At 41.1% G+C, this 23,004-nt stretch overlaps 1 protein-coding gene across 3 annotated transcripts in view; it reads left to right on the forward strand.

Moving 5' to 3' along the window:
- The window catches only part of mthfd1l (methylenetetrahydrofolate dehydrogenase (NADP+ dependent) 1 like), an 83,124-nt gene that overhangs the window by 47,141 nt on the left and 12,979 nt on the right, over positions 1–23,004 (forward strand). For all 3 annotated transcript variants that reach the window (XM_088325706.1, XM_088325704.1, XM_088325705.1), the window contains 5 exons: positions 2,172–2,283; positions 16,183–16,322; positions 16,589–16,630; positions 18,150–18,253; positions 19,939–20,116. In XM_088325706.1, coding sequence (XP_088181832.1) covers positions 2,172–2,283; positions 16,183–16,322; positions 16,589–16,630; positions 18,150–18,253; positions 19,939–20,116 — 576 coding nt within the window. The remainder of the gene's footprint in view (positions 1–2,171; positions 2,284–16,182; positions 16,323–16,588; positions 16,631–18,149; positions 18,254–19,938; positions 20,117–23,004) is intronic.

Raw genomic sequence — 23,004 nt, forward strand, 5'->3', positions numbered from 1 at the left:
GTATGGAACTCTAAAAAAGGACCTTCCACTTCCTGCCTCAAAACCTCCCATCCGTCCCTCAATTGACCCACTTCACTTGTAGTTTTCTTTTTACAATCTCCTTCTTCGGCACAGACGGAACAAAAGAAAACATTTCGGGCAAAGACATTCGCAGCTTAAGGCCGGCGGAAGCGCGTCAGCCTGTCGGCAATCGGCAAAACGGGTTAAGAAAGGGAAGGGCCCCCTCCCCGTCTCACGTGATTTTGGACGTTAAAAGTCCAGAAAGGAATGCAAACAAAAGCTGGGAAGAATCATGCGTGACCTTGACATCCTTCCTCGGTCCTCTAACAATGGCTCCCTAAACCCCGTTTGTATTTTCGGTTTCCTCGTGTGCGGCCGACTAGTTGAATTCTTTCTTATCCGGGGTCCTTGTTTCATTCAGATTTTACATTTGTGAGAATGCTCATTTTCCACTTCCAAAGTCACAATAAAGACAATTCATTTGACTGATTTTTGAAGCTATAGAACGTTTCGACGCAGTTTAATGAGGAATCCATCCATTATCTGCACCGCTTATCCTCAGTAGGGCCGCGGGGGTGCTGGAGCCCATCCCAGCTATCTTCGGGCAGTGGGCAGGGGGACACACCTAGGGACAATTCGGAGCAGCCAATTAACCTGACATGCCTGTTTTTGGTTTGTGGGAGAAACCAGGAGTCCTCGGAGGAAACCCACGCAAACACAGGGAGAACATGCAAACTCTGCACTGGAGGCTCCTTCAGGAGAAATATTTTTTAGAAATAAAGTACCGTATTTTCCGCACTATAAGGCGCACCTAAAAGCCTTTATTTTTTTCAAAAGCTGACCATGCGCCTTATAATAAAGTGCGCCTTATTTATGGATCAAGTTTAAAATTGCAAAGTTTTCCAACTAACTTGCAGCCGCCGACTAGATTTTCCCCCGAACGCCAAGTAGTCCGCGGTGTATGCTGGGATTTATTTACCGGCGTTTCATTGGCTAACCAATGTGTCAATCATCATTTGAATCGATCACTATTGGCTAAAGTTATTCGGAGGTCAAGGGGCGGATCCTTTTTTATCATTTACAGGCTGGCATTGGCTTTAACGGCGAAACAAAGCCTTTAATTGGCCGAAAAAGATGAATGTGTATAGCGCGTGGCTGACGGCATAGAGAAAGCATTTTTTTCTATTCTGTATTTGTAAATATTTTATTCTCCTGGATTTACTACCCTCAAGGATATAAGAGGACATTGGCTGCACATTATTATGAACACAACGACTTCGGTGAGCTACTCCGGGTTTTATATTGTCCCTGTATCTTGTTTCAGACTGAACGCGATGTTTCTGTGATAAGCGGTGCAGATAATGGATGGAATGGAGTGTCTATTTTTAAATTAAACTCAATTCCAAGTGTTTATTGTCATATGCACAGTAAAGTTGCGAGCGAAAAAGCAAATAGAAACTAAGGAATGGTTGGCATTTCTTGAATCCCAAGACTTTAACCTTCCGAATGATGGAACGATGCATTTGAGTGACATCGTACGGACACCGCATCCGCACGTGTTCTCGACACGTATTTGCGTCTTTGCAAGCTTTGGGAATGTTAAGGGGGTAATAAGTTGGACTGAACTATCTGACTTTTTTGTCGACGTTCCCATTGTAGCGCCTTATAATCCGGTGCGTCTTATGTATGTCAAAAACAGGACCAAAAACTATTTTTTCGGGGCGCGCCCTATAACCCGGTGCGCCTTATAGTGCGGAAAATACGGTACTCTATGAAAAATAAAGACTAGTTGAGAACGTCACGCGATTGGGTCCTGATCCTGTTCTGGTTCCTGACAATAACGACTTTATTTTAGTCTTCAAAGTCAACCAAAAAATTAGCCTTTTGATGAGCGCTGGAAATCTTCCTTTGAAGGTACTGGAAACCTTGAAAAAATGGCTTTATAAGTGCTTGAAAAGGGTTTGAATTAGACCATGAAGAAGGTGTACGGATTTTGTTGTACTGTTGTAAAAAAGTAAGATTGTTTCCAAGTTGGCTGTTGCGGCGAACCCTTTTGTGAGTTTTTTTCAGGAATCTGAGCAAATAAAAGGCCTCAAACCTTATTTTGATGCACATGGCAACAAAGAAAAGCTCTTTCTGGATTTAAAATCAATGTTTTTGTGTGTTTCAAGGGTTCTCCAGTATTTGTCCACGCCGGGCCTTTCGCCAACATCGCCCACGGCAACTCTTCAGTCATCGCCGACAAACTGGCTTTAAAGTTGGTGGGACGCCAAGGATTTGTGGGTAAGACCCGCACACTTTTTACCTTCTATGCATTTTTTTATGTTTATCGTTATTTAGAGGACAAAAAAAACATAAAAAGTGCTGGAAAAAGGAAAATTGGTGGGATGCCACAAATTTGTGGGTAGGACCCTTCTCACACTTCATATATCAGGGCCCCTTGGGTAATAGTTTGAGGCCCCTGCCTTAGTGAGAAAATGAAAAAGAGAGTGTGCATCATTTGCCCACTAGATGTCGCTGTATTCTGTCATGCCACCAAAAACAGATCACAACGGAAGAAGACAAGCTACGGAGACTCCAAGTGACCAAAACGCACCTTATTTCATTTGAAAAGAAGGTAGAGAAGAAAATAAAATAAAAAAGGCAAAATTAGATTAAACAAAAAGAAAAAAAGATGAATAAAAATGAAATTCAAAAAATAAAAAAGGGAAAAATAAATAACAAAAGAAAAAGAAAGAACATTGCTTTTTTTCGTTTTCTCTTTGATTAATCATCTTTTCTTTTTCTCCCCATTTCCTTTTTTCTTCGTTTTCATTTATTTTTCCTTAATTTTCTTTATTCCAATTTTCATTTTTTTGGCTCTTCTTCTTCCCTATCTTTTTCCCTTCATTTTCTTTATTCCAATTTTCCTTTTTTGACTCTTTTTCTTCTTCCCTATTTTTATTCCTCAATTTTCTTTATTCCAAGATTCCTTATTTGGCTCTTCTTCTTCCCTATTTTTCCCTTAATTTTCTTTATTCCAATTTTCATTTTTTGACTCTTTTTCTTCTTCCCTATTTTTATTCCTCAATTTTCTTTATTCCAAGATTCCTTATTTGGCTCTTCTTCTTCCCTATTTTTCCCTTAATTTTCTTTATTCCAATTTTCCTTTTTGCCTCTTTTTCTTCTTCCCTATTTTTCTTTTTTTAAATTTTCTTTCTTTCGATATTCCTTTTTTGTCTCTTCTACTTATTCCTTCTTTTTCTTCCCTATTTTTTCTCCTTAATTTTCTTACTTCCAATATTCCTTTTTTGGCTCTTCTTCTTCCCTTTTTTCCTCTTAATTTTCTTTATTCCAATTTTCCTTTTTTGCCTGTTCCTTTCTTCCCTATTGTTTTCCTTTATTTTCTTTATTCCAATTTTGCTTTTTTGACTCTTCTTCTTCGCTATCTTTTTATTCTTTTGGGAAAAAAATGTTTTTCCCTTCTTGTCTTTCTCTGAGAAAGGATGGGTAACATTTGGAATAAAAAGGCTGGCGTTTGCTTGCTTTCAGTCTTTTAATAATCTACAGTACCTTAACCCCTGAATGTTCCGACGGCACTTTTGATAAAAAAGAGGTGTCTTTAAGATGTCCCCAGTCACTGAAATCAGTCATGCCACGTATCATTGGAAAGTGCAAATTTTAGGGATTCAAGATATGACCGTTTCAAAATACACTCATCACAGAAACGTCACCATCAGTCTGAAAGAAGATAGATAGATACTTTATTCATCCCCGTAGGGAAATTCACACTTCCAGCAGTCTACCCCGTTGTTTATTAACAGATGAACATGATGCCCCAGGTGTGCTTGTAGTGGAGTGGATGACGTCACGCCAGTCCAAAAGTTCGACATCCCTGCGGCAGATGGAAAACTTTTCTTTGTGAAAATCCAGGGATACACCACCTCGTGTCAGCAAGTCCGCCTTCTCTCCGATTCCCCCCGGCTTTCGTGTCTCTGTTTAGCGGCGTTGAAGCCGGATTGCTCCGGGTAGCTCCGGGTGGCTACACGTTAGCGTCCGGAATGCTAAACGTGAGCCACGTTTCCGCAAAACACAGCAACTGCGCTCCCTGTGCGCTTCGATGTTTTCCACCAGCACTCGATGATCTTATTTGGTCGTGAGTTCGCATTTACCATGATTACGGATGGTACCGAAGACTTATAACGCCGCTAGCCGCTTCGCTAGCTCCGGCTCTTCTTCCACGATAGGCCCCTTCATCACGCCGGCACGGGAATTCTTCAGGGCAAGGAGTTGAAATTCCTTGAATTCACGCAGTTTTTGTGCGCTAAAACCCATGTCCATAGGATAGAAGTAATCCATACATAGTGTAGTTGTCAAAACGGGAAGAAAAAACACTGAAGATAGGAGCAGACAATAAAACAATAGGGCAGCTGCTGGAAAAGGCAGCCGCTCGTGGCGGCTCCGCTTTGATACATACAGATACCCCACAACTAGCAAGCTGACGTAACTTACTATTATGTCCCCTGGCTGTCTTTAACTTCTTTGAATGTGAAAATGGCTTTGTTGCATCAAGGACAATCCAGAGACGCCAACCGTGTCAAATATTGACTCCAAAAGACACCAGAATGACAACGCATAAAAATCTGACCTGAAAATGCTTCCCAGGATGCTTGTGAGCGCCCCCTTTTCCGTGAGAAGGTTCTGTTCATGCTTGTTTTATTCATGCACAAAGCGCAAAGTTTCTTTAAACTCGCGTCTTCCTCCATACATATATTTCACGCGTCTCACGCTTACATTTACTGCTCAGGCGCCCCCTAGCGGCCGTTAGAAAAAAAATGCATCAATAAGCCACAGGGTTGAAAGCTTGGGGGATAAATTGCTACTTATATCAGTGTCTGAAATAACGTTTGCCCGGACGCCCGGGGCGTGCATCTTTTACGTCGGGCGTACAACTTACACAACGATGTCTGCCCGGGTGGCCGACAACTTTTTCAAGAAAGGAAAAAAAAATCGTCTTTCTTTTTATTATTTTTTTATTATTATTATTCAAATCAAACATTTGCTTTATTCCGATTTTGAAATCTTCGTTCAGTTTGGAAATTTCTGAATCTCAGTTCGTTTGGCAATTTGGATACTCGGCAGCCAATTGGAAGCCTGCGTCGAATAACTTTGTACTTCCGGACTTTCCCGAGCCTTATAAGGTTTTTCATTTGCATATCATTTTCCAAAGTAGACGCACAGAGAACACAAGAAAAATGGAGAAGTGGTTAGGAATCCAGCCAAAACCTCAGCCCCAGAAGATTCAAAAGAAGCTAACAAAATGTATGACGCTACAAAACGTAAACGCACATTAAAAGCATTGTGGAAACATAGCTACATTTTGGATTCCTTTTCAGCTAGCTATCCACCTGTATTTAGAGTTGTCTATATCGCTATTTAGATGGCTTTTTATTCTTTTGCCGAGCTACCTAGGTATTTTTTAGCTTTGTAGCTAGCTACCCTCCAACCTTTTTAGCTATATAGCTAGCTTTTTATATTTTCTGCATGCTATTGAGCTAACATTTTACCTTTTTTGCTAGTTTTCTAGCTAAGTTTTGGCTTCCTTTTTAATTAGCCATCCAGCTTTGTTTTTAGTCTTCTATATGGGTATTTAAATGGCTTCTTATTCTTCCAACTTTTTTAGCTATCTAGCAAGCTGTCTAGCTATTTTTTTACTTGTTTTTTGCATGCTATCTTGTTAACGGTTTACCTTCTTTTGCTAGTTATCCAGTTAAATTTTTGCTTCCTTTTTAGTTAGCTATCTACCTTTTCTTTGAGTTGGTTAGGAATCAAGCCACAACCTCAGCCCCAAAAGAAAGATTCAAAAGAAGCTAACGACATTGATGACGCTACAAAACGTAAACGTACATTAAAAGCATCGCGGAAAAAGGAGTTCACGTGGCTTGTAGCAGACAACGCAACGCAAACATTGCATGAATGAAGATGAGTCAATACAGGTACACACTGATGGCAGACAGAAAACATTGATGTCATATACACGCAATGAATGTTATTAGTAGATTTATAATAAACTTAATTTTAAAGTGTTGTTCTGTTATATATTCTGATTATCGATCCTTAATACTTTGCAACAATAGGGTTTTCTTACAATGAGTCGTCTTATTGTGTTTCAAGTTGTGAAAAATGGAGCAGGCAACTTTATGGCTGGGCAGGCAACTTTTCAGAGTTGTCTGCTTATAGTCCAAATGTAATGGTAAAATATATTATATCACATATATACATATATGTATATATTAAAAAAACCTTTGAGTGGCTTGCCTACTCATGCAATCTTTGGTCGGCATCCGCTCCGCTTTCTAGGAACGAAAGACGGCGTCCAAACAGAGAGGAAGGAAGTCACTAGATGATTTTAAGAGCCTCAGGAATTCGGTAGTAAGCCTTACTAATCCCTCAGATGCCAGGGCAGACATAAGCACTTCCATTTTGTTCTGTAAGTCTGCTCCAATGGCCTACGTCGACTTTTGGCCGCAGAAAACATGTCGGGAATGCGCCCGGCCGACCGCGACGCAAGCGTTGACACCCTTCCTCCTCGGAGCTAAACAATCCTGCGGCACGTTCGAATGCGGTCACGTAGGGCTTTCGAAATGAACGGAATTTACAATCAAGGAAAAAAAACGTTCCGTGTTTGTTTTCCGTCCGACAAATTCCTTTCGTGCCGTTTCTTGTCGGGGATCATGCGCTGAAACGCACGTTTGTTGTAACATAAAAGCGTGAAATGAATCCCATAAAAGTTCTACTCTTAAGCACTGTGACAACCCAGGGAATGGCTGGAATTCAACGTTACTTTGAGTCCATTCCTCTCTTCCTTCATGTTTTACTTGCAAAACTGATACCTATTTTTGATTTTTCTACTCAAAATCTCATTCACTTCCAATTTTATCACCCATGACCACTTCCCTGTATATATAACATGTAAAATCGACGCCTCATTGATAGGTTTATAGTATTCCAGCGAAGTCAGGGGATAAAAATTCCAACCTGTCCTCAAAGACCTCCCCCGGAGCCTTTTGTTTTGTTCCACGGACAGACTGAAGAGATCATTTCTTCCTCATGCCATGAAGGCTCTTTAACTCCACCCGGGGGAGTAGAAGCCCACATTCAACCCCACCCCTACATTTGCATATTACCCTATTTTTATTACACTGTGTATTTTCCGTAGCACTATTTAAATACTCTATAGCAAAATATTATATTTGGGTATTTTTGTATTGCTGGAAGTGCGAATTTCCCTAAGGGGATGAATGAAGTATCTAACGCTCTATCTCTATATATATCTCTCTATATCTATCTCTCTCTCTCTCTCTCTCTCTCTCTCTCTCGTTATCCCTCTCGTTATCTCTCTATCGCTCTATATCTATCTCTACATCTATCTCTATCTATCTTTCTATTTCTATCTCCCTATTTTTCTCTATTGCTATCTCTCTATCACTCTATATCTATATCTATCCCTCTATCTCGTTATCTCTCTATCCCTCTATATCTCTATCTCTCTATATCTATATCTATCTATCTCGTCATTCCTCTATCTTTATATCTCTCTATAGCTATCTACCTTTCTATAGCTCTCTATATCTCTCTATCTTGTTATCTCTCTATCCTTCTATCTCTATATCTATCTCTCTCTCTATATATCTCTCTATCTCTATCCATCTCTATCTCTCTATATCCATCTCTATATTTATCTTTCTATATTTATCTCTATCTCTCTATATCCATCTCTATATATTTCTATATCTCTATCTCTCTATCTCTATATATATCTCTATCTCGATATCTATCTCTATAGATGAATAAAGTATCTATATCTATCTCTATTTCTATCTATATCTATATTTATCTCCTAATTTAGAAAAGCGGATCTGCCCGAAAGGGTGTGGATATCAAAGAACAGCAACACGATTGTGACAATGATGTAAACAGTGCATAATCGTCAAAACAACAATAACAGTAAAGTAAAATAGCTTAAAATAAGGAACCTGCATCCTATGCAATCTCCTTTGCTGATGTAGATACAAAAACAGGATAAATGTATGACTTATCTTTATTTTATTTTTTTGATACCTACTGTAAATTCCGGACTCCAAGCTGCTACTTTTTCGCTACTTTTAAACAATATAGCTTTAAAAATCTTTTTTTCAATGGCCGAAATATTTTGTCCAGCAACAGTAGGAAGATGGGCGAGCTACCACAACGCACACTCTGCAAAACACCACAGCGATGCCTGAAAGCATTTACGACGCCCTTCGAGAGGAATAAGTCCAAGTTTTTGTCTACATCATTCATAAAATACATAACTGGAGCAAAACGGGAGGCTTAACATTAGTTTATGGAATATGTGCAACACACTCATTATATTTCAATCACATTTTACCGACAAATCAAGTCCTCAAAGTATACATCTGAATTGAACCTACACTTCTTTTTCCATATCACTTGCGTCAATGTCAAGTCGCTTTAAGTTTCCTTTAATCCTCAAGGAACGATGACAATCAAATGTAATTTTGCCTATGATCGCGGCAGCCACCCAGTGCGATGTGTACAAAGACAAAATGGAGTTTTGTGTTTGAATATAATCAGGTGCGCTCGGTAGGCCGGAATTTACGGTAATCTTTATTTTATACTCAGAATCTTTGCTCATCTCGACTCCAAAATAATGCCACAATGTCATCTCACCGGCTGCTTTCACTTTTCTGACTTTTACTTCAAAAAGGCCCTCCTCACATTCATCTGTATTTTCATTTTTTTCCAAGTCAGCTGGAACCAAATGTGCCGCAGGAGGTCCTTTCAGGTCGCGCTCCATCTTAATTGGACAAACAGAATTTTTAGCTGTGGGCAACATTCAAGAGGAATTTGCAGAGGCCTACCTGTCTGCGTTAGGGTCATTTGACACTCGGGAATGTTAGGAACTTGACCTCACTCTCGCCCCCCCACCACCACAACAGCTGGGATGCATGATGAACCAAACTCCCCCCCCCCCCACAAAAAAATCATTTCCTTCCATTCCTGCCCCCGCCCATGAGTTTTTTTGGGTCATCTATCAAAAATAACACCACCACTTGAATTTGTTTTTTATGTGGCATTAAAAATAAGTCCATCGATTTCTATAGCTAATGTTCTAGCTAGCGTTCTATCTATTGTTATATCTGGTCAAGTCCTGTTTATTTGTTTGGCTCTTAATCAAAGGGACCACAGATTATTGCAAACCACAGACTAGTATTACACCATCCCCTGATCTGAAACCTACATGAGGGCAAGGAAAAATTCAAAAACCTCGGTCAAGTCATGTTTACTTGTATAGGCCTTAATCACAAGGAGTCTCAAAGGGCTAGAGTAATCACCCCCTACCAGGATGACCAGGCTGCAATGGAAAATAAAATAGAAATAATTAAAGTACAATATAAAACAAAAATCAAATTAAAAAGGATGACAAGCGATTTAATTTTTAAAAGACCAAGTGGGAGAAACAAATGTGGAATAGGGTGCTCTTAAGAGACTTGAAAACACCATTACCACTGTCGAACATGGTAGTGGCAGCATCATGCTCTAAAAAGATAAAATCAAACTCCTCACCAGTGTTCTCTCTAAGCTGCGCAAGTGCGCAATTCCGCACTGCTGGCACATTCTCTGCGCACAAGAAAATCTAGCCAGCGCACAAAAATCAGGGCTCAAAATTACTAATTAAGAAGCGACTCAAGTCAAAGTTACAGCGCATGAAGGTAAAAATTCACGGGTTCCCCGACATTGTGTCCTAAATGCGGTATTTTGATGTCGAGTCGAAGTCGAACGAAGTAGAGTAAAGTTAGTAGACTTTGTCGAGAACCGGCTTCTTCGGCTCGGCTCACTAAAAGGAACCGGCTCTTTCGGGTCCTAAACAGCTCTTCAGGTTGTTTTTGCTTCTTCAATCCCAACATGACCAAATATTATGCAAAATTATGCACAAAACGACTTTAAGGAAGGGGGGATTAGAACAAAAAAGAAAAAAATACCAAAATGAAAAAGTAGTGAAAAGCTGAGGAAAAAAAGAAACAAAAGGAAGAGACATTTTTTTTTTGGAAAAAAGCCAGAAAAAAGAAAAGAAAGAAATGTTGGAAAAAAGTAAATCGAAAACAAAAAGAAAAAGGTAACAGCTCGGAAAAAATAAACACAGAGATTTTTTTTAAAGGAATTTAAAAAAAAGTAGGAAAAAAGAAGAAAAAGTTTTTGTTGCGGTCAAATAATTTCCAATGATATCAAGTGAATCTTGTTGCCAACATTGTACTTCCACTAAAAATGTGATTAAGTACAGTTCTGTATCTTACACACTGCCACACTTGGGATTGCCGTTGCTCACTGTGGTTTCAAGCGTGGTTTACCGACTTTGTGTGAACGCTCAGACCCGTAAGGAAAATTACAGGGAACATTGCTCCTCAACAGTATTGTTCAGGGGGCAGAAGCAAAAGTAGAGGGCTGTATTCAGCCCGCGGGCCACGGTTTTGGGAGCCCTGCCTTAAACGCAATGATTTTTATCCGAGCATTTTTCTAAAAGGAACTCTGTATGAACTCTGTGAAGGATGTGGGAGAGATAGGAGTGGACCCAAATTCACGGCCGTGCTTTTTGTTTTGAAGTCGACTCGACCTCAAACGAATTCTACGTAAGCTACAAAGACGAATCGCACTTCTGCGTGATATCGGACGAATAATTGCTACTTCAAAGTACACTTCATTTGACTCTTTCCGACGAGCAGATATTTCATTGTTTTTTCCTCGATTCTGGGATTCGTGGAAAAGCGATTTAGTTCCCCCGTTCCACCGACACGTCTGTCCTGTCCTTGGGGACGGCTCAAGGTCATCGCACAGAGACGGAAGCTCGACATCCTGTGCCGTTATTTCGATTTTTTTATTATTTAAAAATCATGGTTGCGAAAATGTGATTTTCATTTGCCGACCCATCTACGCACCATTTATGAGGTTTTTTTTTGTGACTCTTTTGGTCCTGCAAATGTATTGGAGGGAGTGGAGTCTAATTTGACGGATCCATTTTGTGTATTTTAGCACTCTTTTACCCTTTTGGATACATTTATATTCTTTTAAAAGCGGGGTAGGAACACTTTTTGAATAGCGCCACCTTGGGTTTAAAAATGTGTTAGAGGAGCCGGACCAGGACGAAAAGAAACATTGATTTCTCGGATTGTGTCTAAACCACAGGCGGCCAGATCAGGCCCACCCATGCTTTAAATCCGGCCCGCAAGACAACAGTGAGAGAAGCGCAAGAGGAAAATCAGCTGTCGTTTTAAATCTTTCCACCGGATGTCACCAAAGCCAGTTAATACTTGCAAAACAATTGTGGTAGTATTTCTCCATTTCTCTCCGACTCACTTCTTTTTTATTTATTTCTCTCCCTTTTTCTTTCTCCTGTTCACTCTCTCTTTCTCTCTTTTTTCTCTATTTCTCTCTCACTCTCTTTTTTTTCTCTGTCTTGCTCTCTTTCTATTTTATCTCTAATTGGCACTTTGATTCTCTTTCTTTCCATTTTTCTCTTTCTTTCTCATCCTCTTTCTTTCCCTTTTTCGATCTCGCTCTCTTTCTCTCTCACCTCACTTTGTCTCTTTTTCTCCAGCTGACTCTTTTTCTTTCTGTCGTTTCACTTCTCTTATTCCTTTTATTTTTCTCTCTATATTCATTTCCCCCTTCTCCATTCATATCTCTATTCCCTCTCTTCTTCTCACTGTTACTCTGTCTCCCTATCTGTTTATCGCTCTCTCTTTCTGTCCTTCTCTTTCTGTCTTTTTCCTCCCCTCTCTTTCTCTTACACCTATTAGTCCAGCCCCCGTGAGATTTTTTTATAGCATTTGCGGCCCCCAGCCAAAACGAGTTTGACACCCCTGGTCTAAACGGTCTTGATTTGATGCCCTGGCGATGGATGAGTAAAAACATATGTCCCGTATAAATACACAAGCAGACATTTTGTCAGGACCAGAACAGAGACGGGACCCACTTGCGTTGCGTTTCTCACAAGTTTTTATGGGAAGGAATAGAAAGGGCTGCACCCACGATCCGGTGTTTACTGGACGCGGGAAGCAAGTCGCTCTGAACGCAGAAGTGGATCTTCCGTGGTGTCGGGAACGGTAAAAGCAGGTCAGTAGCCGGGACAGGAGAGCAAAAATGTGGTTGGGGTCATAAGCGAGTTGAAGCCAGAAAAGCAGTGAAGATGTCGTTGTGGACAAAAAGAGGTCAGAAGCCGGGACGGGAGAGTAGACGTGGTCAGGATCGAAAAGGGGTCGAAGCCGGGGACAGACGGGAGCAAAAAAACGGGACAGGTGGGAGTAGGGTTCAAAAAAGGCATGCCTAGTGTTCACTGAGGTTCGCAGACGGACTGACAAAAGTGGACAAACAGGACCGGGTTCAAATACTGATCAGGAGCCAATCAGAACCAGTGGCAGTGGCTACAAATGAGCGGGCACAGATGAGTCTCATCAGTAATCATGACACATTTAGATCTCAGCTCATTAGCTGCACTGCTTATCCTCAGTAGGGTCACGGGGGGTGCTGGAGCCCATCCCAGCAATCATCGGGCAGTGGGCAGGGGACACCCTGACACCCGGACAATTTGGACCGGCCAATCCACCTGAAATCCATGTCTTTGGTATGTGGGAGGAAACCGGAGTGCCCGGAGGAAACCCACGCAAGCACGGGGAGAACATACAAACTCCGCACAGTAAGTCCGGTAGCTGGATTTGAACCCACGCAGGAGGTTCCCAAGATCTTAGAACCGCTAACCACTGCGCCGCCGTGCTGCCCACACATTTATATATTCCTGTTATATTTTAGATTTATGAATACATTATTTTAATCAAATTTAGTTTTTAATCACTGTGAATTAATTCAAAATAAGAGATGATGTCCCTGTTTTATGCACTATATTAAACCGTGTGCATTGAGCAAGACCTATTGCATTTGGAGGTTTTCAGGTTTTTTTTTCTACTCATAAGAAAACAAATACATATAGAAATAGAATAGAATATACCTTTATTGTCATTGTTACAACATGGGTTGAATATATTGTGACGACTAAATTGGACGTGGCACTCCAGGTCCACATTTTACAGTGAGGATAAAGAAAACAAAGAGAGAAAGAAACAAAGAAGATGTTTGTACTGTCCTTGTTGCATAGGGTTTGTTTTGAAAAATATATTTTTTTATGAAGGGGGAGGACACTGGGGACACTGGAGACAAGAGTGGCACCAACTTATCAACAATAATTTATTATAGTCGTTCTTTACTATCCGTCCATTCATTATCTGCACCGCCTTCTCAACTCATGTTATGGTAAGAGCTAATATATCAGTTTCCACCCAAAGCCCCTTCCCTAATACAAGTTAACTTCACTTTTTACGCAATCCCCCTAATCACGCACACACTTCTACCCGGCACTTTTTGAAATCTCAATACTATTTCGGGTCTCACGAGTTAGCAGAGCTGCTGTTGTTTATTCTTCCTGAACGAGTGGCTTCGCTCCTGGATGCTTATCTCATCGGAAGGCATGGGGCGGGTAGCGTCAGAGACGGAAAGCGGGAGAGACGGAGAGAAACGCTTGGCTGCATCTGAGCCTTAACAACCGAGTTTTGAATAAATTTGATTAGTAAAAATGCCGATATCGGTTCTAATTTTGTTCCGCCTATATGACTCTAGCGAAGCGCCATGCGACCAAATATAAGCTTTTATTTTCTTTGTTTCCAGATTCGTTTACTATTTGCGAGTACTTCCGATCGCATTGATTGCATTTGAAGCCTTAATCAGGTTAGCCCTTATGCTCAACGAATCAAACGCAGACATTAGTCGACCGCTAATTGACTTAGCGCGTTCGTGGGAAGATTGGCCGGCTAGCAAAAATGTCACGCCGCGTTTGGAAAAAGGGGAATAACCGAACGATACTTACGAAGTTATTTTGTTTTTCAACGTTTTTTTTTAATTTTTGTGGTATGCTAGATCAAAAGTCAACCGATGGAGCTAAAAATAAAACATCACAAGTAGCGTTGTCAAACTCATTTTAATTAGCGTCCACAAAATAGGGAGAGGAAAAAAAACTCACTGGGGTTGGTAGATTAAAGAGAAAGCAAGAGAAAGAATGAGTGAGAAAAAGAATGAAACAAAAAGAAACAGAGACTAAGAAGATAAAGAGAGAAAGAAAGCCAGAGAAGAAAAAACAGAAGAGAAAAAAAGAGAAAGAGAGAAGAGAGAGAAAGAAAGAGACAAAAAGAGGGGAAGAGAATAAAAAGAGAAAAGCAGAGAGCAAGAGGCGTAGGAGAGAGATGGGAAATTAAGAAGAAAAAAGAGCTAGCTGAGTGAGAAGGAAATAATTGAAAGAGAGCGACAGAGATGGAAGGATGGAAAAAGTAGATGGAGAAATGGAGTGTCAAAGACAAAGAAAGAGAGGGAAAGATAAATGGAGAATAAGAAGAGAAAAAAGAAAGCCACAGAAGGAAAAACAGGGAAGAGAAAAAAAGAGAAAGAAGCACAAAGAGAGAGGAGAGAGAGAAAGAGAGAAAAAGAAGGGAAGAGGAAAAAGAGAAAAGCAGAGAGAGGGAAAGACGTGTAGGAGAGAGATGAGAAATTTAGAAGAAAAAAAAGAGCTAGCTGAGTGAGAAGGAAATAACCGAAAGAGAGAGACAGAGATGGAAGGAGAGAAAAAGTAGATGGAGAAATACAGTGACAAAGACAAAGAAAGAGAGGGAATGAGAAATTGAGACAAAGAGAAGGAGAGAAAGAAAGTCAGAGACTGAGAAACAGAGAAGAGAAAGAAACAAAAAGAGAGAAAATCAAGAGAAAGAGAGGAAAAAATAGGTAAAAGAGAGAAAAGAGAAAAGCAGAGAGAGAGGAAGACTTGTAGGAGAGAGATGAGAAATTTAGAAGAAAAAGAGCTAGCTGAGTGAGAAGGAAATGATCGAAAGAGAGAGAAGGCGATGGAAGGAGAGAAAAAGTAGAGGGAGAAAGAGATTGACAAAGAAAGAGAGGGAAAGAGAAATTGAGACAAAGAAGAGACAGAGAGAAAGATGGTCAGAGAAGGAGAAACAGAGAAGAGAAAAAGGAGAAAGAAAAACAAAGAGAGAGAGAAAAAATGAAGGGAAGAGAGAAAAAAGAAAAGCACAGTGAGAGAAAGACATGTAGGAGAGAGAAGAAAAAAGAGAGGGAAAGAGAGCTGAGTGAGAAGGAAATAATCGAAAGAGAGAGACAGAGATGGAAGGAGACAAAAAGTAGATGGAGAAATAGTGACAAAAACAAAGAAAGAGAGGGAAAGAGAAATTGAGACAAAAAGAGAGAAAGAAAGTCAGAGAAGGAGAAACAGAAGAGAAAGAGAAAGAAACACAAAGAGAGAAGATAGAGAGAAAGGGAGAAAAAGAAGGGAAGAGAGAGAAAAGAGAAAAGCTGAGTGAGAGAAAGACATGTAGGAGGGAGAAGTAAAAAGAGAGGGAAAAGAGAGCTGAATGAGAAGGAAATAATCGAAAGAGAGAGACAGAGATGAAGGAGAGAAAAAGTACATTGGGAAAGAGTGACAAAGATGGAGAAAGAGAGAGAGAATGAATACTTGCTTTGGGGGTGGCGCTTGGCTTTACTTAAAACCGAAGCTCGTATTTTGACTTCTTTCTCTCTTGAGCTTCTCTCGGCCTTGCCGGGCCGTCTATTGATCCCGTTTTACAGGTTAGCATTCGTCGTTAAGGTAAAACTGCAGCGCATATTTTGACTTTTTTCTCTCTTGAGCTTCTCTTGGCCTTGTCAGGCCATCTATTGGTCAGTTTTACAGGTTTAGCATTCGTCGTTAAGGTCGGCGAAATTTTGTTTCACATCAACTAACAAAGTGATGCTAATGCCTAATGTGCAGCTAGCGACCAATGCTAGTTGCTAACGCTGCTAGCGACTATATTCTGATTTAATCACAAAATTGGGAACAATTGGCACATTTTTGATCTTTTTTTTTTCAGGTTTTACGAGATTGCTCAAATGAATCTATTTAAACGCCATTTTCTATCAAAATTTTCATGTTTTGGCATTAGCATTCGTCGCTAAGGTCTGCGAAAATGCTATGCGTTGCACAATTGAAGTGAAGCTAAAGCTAGCTATTCGCTAAAGGTGCTAGCTAGCTAAACGTGAGTTTTTTTTGTCTCATAGTGACGGAGGCCGGCTTCGGGGCGGACATCGGCATGGAGAAGTTCTTCAACATCAAATGTCGGACTTCGGGTCTGAGACCCAGCGCGGTGGTGCTAGTGGCGACGGTGCGAGCGCTCAAGATGCACGGCGGCGGACCCCCGGTGAGTTCGATACCACGGCCGCTACGTTTTGGATATTTGGGGAAAGCGATTTCGCTTAACCTGATTTGGGAGAGGACCCAAGTGCAATGAGAAGTAATTGAGTGCACGCAAGCGAGAAAATTGAATTATGATATCCAAATGCGTCACAGATGTTGGCGCCGTGAGGGCCGAGGGGGGGATTTTCCGGCCTTTCGCACCACTTCTCCCAGATGTCCTTTCTTTTTCTTTTTTTTTTTCTATTTATTTCTCACTTTTTCTATTTTCAGGTTGCGGCCGGTATGCCGCTTCCAAAAGAATACACCGATGAGGTAAGAGAAGCGTTAAGGGTTCGTACGGGTGCTTGAAATCTTTGGATTTAATGTTGCGTTTTCAAGGTCGTTTTCTTGGCAGTCTGACTTTGTAGACCACGCTAAAAAGGAAGAATGTTTTTTTTTTTAAAGTTTGTGAAAATGATGGTGATACGCCAGCACGGGTGGCTTGTCATGATGGCGTTGTCATGTGAAGTGGCACCGCCCGCTACTGGTCCACAAAAGAGGACAGCTCGATTTAGAAAGTGGACTCTTTTGGCTTGACTCACTGAGAAGAGACGGCTCTTTTAGCTCCCAAACAGCTCCTCTGATTTGTTTTTTAAATCTCCATCTCTCTCTCTCTCTCTCTCTCTCTCTTTCTATCTGTCTTTATCTATCTAGCTCTCTCTCGATATCTTATCTTTAGCTCTCTCTATCTCTATCTTTATCTCTCTTTATCTCTCTCTTTATTTCTCTCTCTCTCGCTCCTGCCCTCTCTGATCTCTCTATATCTCTCTCTCTCTCTTGCCCTCTTTCTTTATCTATTTATTTCTCTCTCTCTCCTTCTTATCTCTCTTTATCTCTCTCCTTATCCCTCTTTATCTCTCTCTCTCTCTCTCTCTCTCCTTCTTATCTCTCTTTTTCTCCTTCTTATCTCTCTTTCTCTCTCTCTCTCTCTCTCCTTATCTCTCTTTATCTCCCTCTCTCTCTCTTTCCTTAGCTCTCTTTATCTCTCTCTTTATCTCTCTCTCTCTCTCCTTCTTGTCTCTTTATCTCTCTTTGCTCCTTATCTCTCTTTATCTCTGTCTCTCTCTCTCCTTCTTATCTCTCTTTATCTCTCTCCTTATCCCTCTTTATCTCTATCTCTCTCTCTCTCTCTCTCCTTCTTATCTCTCTTTTTCTCCTTCTTATCTCTCTTTCTCTCTCTCTCTCTCTCTCTCTCCTTATCTCTCTTTATCTCCCTCTCTCTCTCTTTCCTTAGCTCTCTTTATCTCTCTCTTTATCTCTCTCTCTCTCTCCTTCTTGTCTCTTTATCTCTCTTTGCTCCTTATCTCTCTTTATCTCTGTCTCTCTCTCTCCTTTTCTTTCTAAAATTGTATTGTATTATATCTATCCCTCTAGTTATCCATTTATCAATCCATGTATCAGTTTATCGATCTATCTGTCGTTCAGTTTATCATGCTGTCTATCATTCCATTGTTATAACTATATGTATAACTATATTCATCCACCTTTTGATCCATATATATATCTAAATCCATTTATCTTTTTCTATAGTTCCATATCTGTCTCTCTATCGATATATCGATTTATCGACTCTTCTTCTATGGATCTCTCTTTCGTTGTTTCTATCATTTTCTCGATTGTCCCGTCCGTCCTTCGAATAATCTGCCATTCTAAATATCATTTGTTCTATCGTCCGTTCAGTCTTGCGTTCTATGTTCCTGATCAGTTCTAGACGATTCGCACGAATGTCTTTTTTTTGTCCAATCATCATCAAGGGTACGTAAAACGCTCCCGATTGGTCGTTTGTTGTCAGAATCTGTCCCTGGTGAAAGACGGCTGCCTGAGCAACCTCCGAAAGCAGATCGAAATCGCTCATCTGTTCGGCGTTCCCGTGGTGGTGGCGCTCAACGTCTTCAAGTGAGGACGCCGTCTCACTCTGGCCTCGGCGCACTTTTTTTTTTTAACTGTCTTAGAATAAAGTGCAATTGCACCTCCACTGCACAAGGGGGCAGTGGCGCTCTCGTTGACAGAGCGTACGCTCCGTTGTGGAGTTGTTCGCTTCAACTAACGATTATTGTAATAATCGATGAATCGATTAATTTTTTTCGATCGATCGATAAATCGGATTTAAAATGTAACCGTTTGAATTATATCCTCTATTGAAATGTTTAAATATTTAAAAGTTTTGGATGGAAAAGCAAATATTCTATAATATAAAACAAAACAAGTGCTGTTTTCATGTCCACTGTGTCAGGAACTAGAACAGGATCAGGACCCAAACGCGTGACGTTCTCACACAAGCCTTTTATTTTACGGGAAATGGGGAGTCTTGCACGTTAGACAGCGGTCTGGTGTGGAAAGACAGGAAGCCAGAGGCCGACGAGATCGATACGAATTGCCCGAGTTGATATCTGACAGGATGGGGTCGATACCGGACAGGACGGGACAGACAGACAGGATAGATAATGAAACAGGATATCTAAAATAAACGGGACAAACAAGACGGGAACGAAAACTGGAAAGAATAATACACAGGACAAAAATAGCCGGGAACGAAACTGGAAGCCGATATTAAACAGGACAAAAATAAACGGGAACAATACCGGACTGGAAATACCAACAGGAAAACAGGACCGAGTCAGAACCCACGTCTTGCGGGGCAGAGGTTTGTTGACGGACTGACAAAGTAAGAGAGCGCACTGAGCTTAAAAAGACGGAAAGCCAATCTTTTAATGAGCCGCAGCTGGTGCCACCCGAGCGGGGCCAATTGGGCGCCATGGCACCTCGTGCTTTAAAATATGGTATCAGAGCGCCCTCTACCAGACCAATACGCTACTACACGTTTGACGCGGATCAAGAGTAAATCAATGCACTCTCGATTTTGCATCAATTTGTTTTTGCAGCCTTGTTTTTGCAGCAGGGGTGTCAAACTCGTTTTAACTGGGGGGGCCACACGATAGAACAAACATTCTATCGGGGGCCGGACTAGTAGATTCAAGAGAAAGAAAAAAATAAATGAGAGAAAGAGGGAGGGAAAAGGAGAGAGGGCGGGACAAAGAAAGAAAAAGATAGAGAGGGAGAGAGCGTGAGAAACAAAAGATAAAAAGTCGTGAGAGAGAGAAATAGAAAGACAGAAGGAGAGAAAAGAGAAAAGAAAGCGCGAAGGGTAAGAAGATAGAAAAAGAATAAAGAAAAGGAAAAAGAAGTTAGAGCAAAAGAGGTTAAAAGAGACAGACAGTGTGAAAAAAGATGTGGGAAAGAAAGAGAGAGAGAGAGAGAGAGAGAGAGAGAGAGAAATAAATACAAAAACAGTGTCTTTGTGAGAGGCACCTAGCTTTGGCAACATCAAGTTGACATTTCAACCTGCAGCTTGTTTTTCTCTTGCGCTTCTCTGAGTGGGCCGGATTCAATCCCTTAGCGTGTCTGATCTGGCCCGCGGGCCGCCTGTTTAACACCTGTGCCTTTAAGTATAGTAAACCCTCAAGCTACCCCGTGAAAATATAGTTTACTTTGATGAGAAGACAGGAGCGAGGCGTTTTCTTCTTCCTGGGGGGTGCAGAACCGAAATCAATTGAAGCTTATACGGAACGCTGCCGTTTCAGGACGGACACCCAAGCGGAGATCGAGCTAGTGTGCCGGATCGCCAAAGACTGCGGGGCCTCGGACGCTGTGGCCTGCCACCACTGGGCTCAAGGGGGGCGGGGCTCCGTCGACCTCGCCCTGGCTGTGAAAGCCGCTGCCGGGAGACCCAACCACTTCCGATTCCTCTACGATATTCAGGTGAGTCCGGGCCCACGACTGTAAATCCCGCACGACAAGCCGCTACCTTTCCCCCCTACGTTTTAAATACGGCTGCTTACAATATGATGCGGTTCATTCTTCATCTTCAACGCGGCAGCGCTCTTTGACTTTGTCATGACGCGATGTGATTTCTGCCAAGTGCTCTAGATGTCAAAGTGAAGAAATTCAATAAAGCACGAACTATGGCAAGAAGCACACTGCAGAACTTAACTTGATTTTTTTCTTTTCTTTTTTTTTTGTAAAAGTGAATATTTGAAAATGAAATGAAATGATCTGCATTTACAGAATAGAATAGAATAGAATATACCTTTATTGTCATTGTTACAAAATGGGTTAACATATTGTGACAACAAAATTGGGCATTGTGACAACGAAATTGGGCTAAAAAGCGCTCTTCAAGTCAATGACTTCCCAAAGCGCTTTACAATGTGCTCCACATTTCCCAATAGCGGCCTTGCAGCCATGTAAGGCGCTAACCTGCTTATTGGGGGTATAAGGGGTTCAGTGTCTTACCCAAGGACACTTTGACATGTAACCGAGCCGGGATTCGAACTGGGATCCCTTGATCCCAAGACGAGCGCTCTACCTCCTGAGCTACTGCCGCCCCCTATTTTTGTGAGAGTCTTCGCATTTCCATCTCAATGCGACTTGAATGCGATTTCCTGTGTGATCGCCACAAGTTTCCCGCTGTCGTGACGTCACAGCGTGTTTACGGAAGTACTCATGGATGCTGATGGCAAAGCGAAACCAGGAATTTGTAAGTTATTGCGCTGTTGGAGGTTGAACAGAGTTGTTCCCACTAATTTGAATCAAATACAAACTTTACTCTCCCTCCATTGAATGTTTTCCGTGTTTTCGTCCGCCATGGTTGTTGATTTTTACGATTCCTCCTGCCTCTCGACGATGCGCCATGACCGTTCGGTAGCCAAATGCCTCGTCGTCTAATGAGTGACGTGCATACATGTATAAACGAGATTCCCACTTTCCCCATGGACTAAGATCAGCGGGGAAATGTCTAGTACAGGAAAGTCACCCAGTGTGCCGCCATTAAGACCCTCGTTGTTAATTTTAATCAACAAGCTAAGCAGTCAATATTCATTCAATTGGCATTAACCTATTTGCAGGAATGCGACTAAAACATTGAGTTAAATTCAGAAGCTCATAATAGTATACCTGATCATCAGGGTTGGGTAGGGTTATTTTAACTGGATTACTTTCAATGACTTTTGGATGACTCCAATACCAAATATGCTAATAAAAGACAAAAGAAACTAAATAGGAATAAAATGACTTAATTTTGTGCAGGCTTGGGGAGTAACGGAACACATGGAACGGCAAAAATGATGTTTGGATTGATTTTCATTTTGTTTCTGTGGCATTTGATGTTAGTTTTGCCGGAGATCAAAGCCAGGAGAGAAACCTTACCACGCGTTTTGAGTCATCATTTTATTCATATTTAGTTTCTTTTGTCTTTTATAAGCATATTTGGTATTGGAGTCATCCAAAAGTCATTGGAAGTAATCCAGTTAAGTTAACCCTACCCAACCTTGCTGATCATTAGTCACCTGACGCCACCCTAAAATATTATATACATAAAATCTAATATTTTTGAGGAATTAAATCAATATAAATTGTATTGTCTAGGGGCGGCAGTAGCTCAGGAGGTAGAGCGCTCGTCTTGGGATCAAGGGATCCCAGTTCGAATCCCGGCTCTTCTGTGTTACATGTCAAAGTGTCCTTGGGTAAGACACTGAACCCCTAATACCCCCAATAAGCAGGTTAGCGCCTTACATGGCTGCAAGGCCGCTATTGGGAAATGTGGAGCACATTGTAAAGCGCTTTGAGAAGTCATTGACTTGAAAAGCGCTATATAAAAAAAAATGCCAAAAAAAAATGCAGATATTCTACTCAAACGCAACGGGATTCAAACCCTGATCGCAGCAGTGAACTCGTCGAATCCTATCCACCAATCAATGACACTTAAAAAGGCATCTCTCATCATCACACTATTTTGAATCACAGTACCAGAGACAAATAACCCCGTGAGTTAAAATAGTGTGACGATGAGAGATGTCTTTCCGCACTGGCGGTGGTGAAGTGGTTAGGATTCGGCCCGCTCGTCGCGAACCAGGTTCGATGTTGTACAATTGTGATCGACGATATTTCTCGGCTGAATAATCATTGCACAAATACAGTAGACACAAAGGATACAACATCGGTAGCAATACTTGGTCTCTTCTCTGCCATTTTGTCTTGTGTGCAAAGGATGGGAGAGCTTCAATTCAGTCATGAGCCAGTACGGTACATCGAGTTTCGTTTTGAGAATGTTTTCTGCCGATGGAATTAAGATCAAGAGTGTCTTAATCAAGGCACCACGTGTGACTTTTCTGTACTGGACATTTCCCCGCTGTAAAGTTGAGTTTTTTTACCTTAATGTACGGAATTGGTAGTCTGGAATTTATGATATTTATTCCCGTTTGCTTGTCTTCAGGTTGGGTCGATGGGGATATTTTGATAAGGGTGGGGGGGCTCAGGATGGGGGGCGGTATCAGCTGTTTTGAGTTAGCGTACTCAGGAAGTTGTGACTCCAATTATGGGATGCCGTTCTACTGTAAGCACACGACAACAGACAAAAACTGGACTTCGTGTGCCTGATCCGGGGTTTGTTCGGGTGCATGAAATCCTTGAAGTTTTTAACGTTTGTTTTTTTTTAGTTTTTCTATTTTCGTTTTTGTTCTTTGATTTGTTTGTTTTTTTATATATTTTCTTTGTTTTCTTTTATTTTTTTATTGAGTTTCACTTTTTGTCCAATTTCTTTTATTTATCTATATATTTTTTTGTTTGTTTGTTTTTTGTTATTTTTGTCA

The sequence above is a fragment of the Urocampus carinirostris genome, chromosome 20 (assembly GCF_059441175.1).
Source record: "Urocampus carinirostris isolate Australia breed hairy pipefish chromosome 20, RoL_Ucar_1.0, whole genome shotgun sequence".
Classification (NCBI taxonomy): domain Eukaryota; kingdom Metazoa; phylum Chordata; class Actinopteri; order Syngnathiformes; family Syngnathidae; genus Urocampus; species Urocampus carinirostris.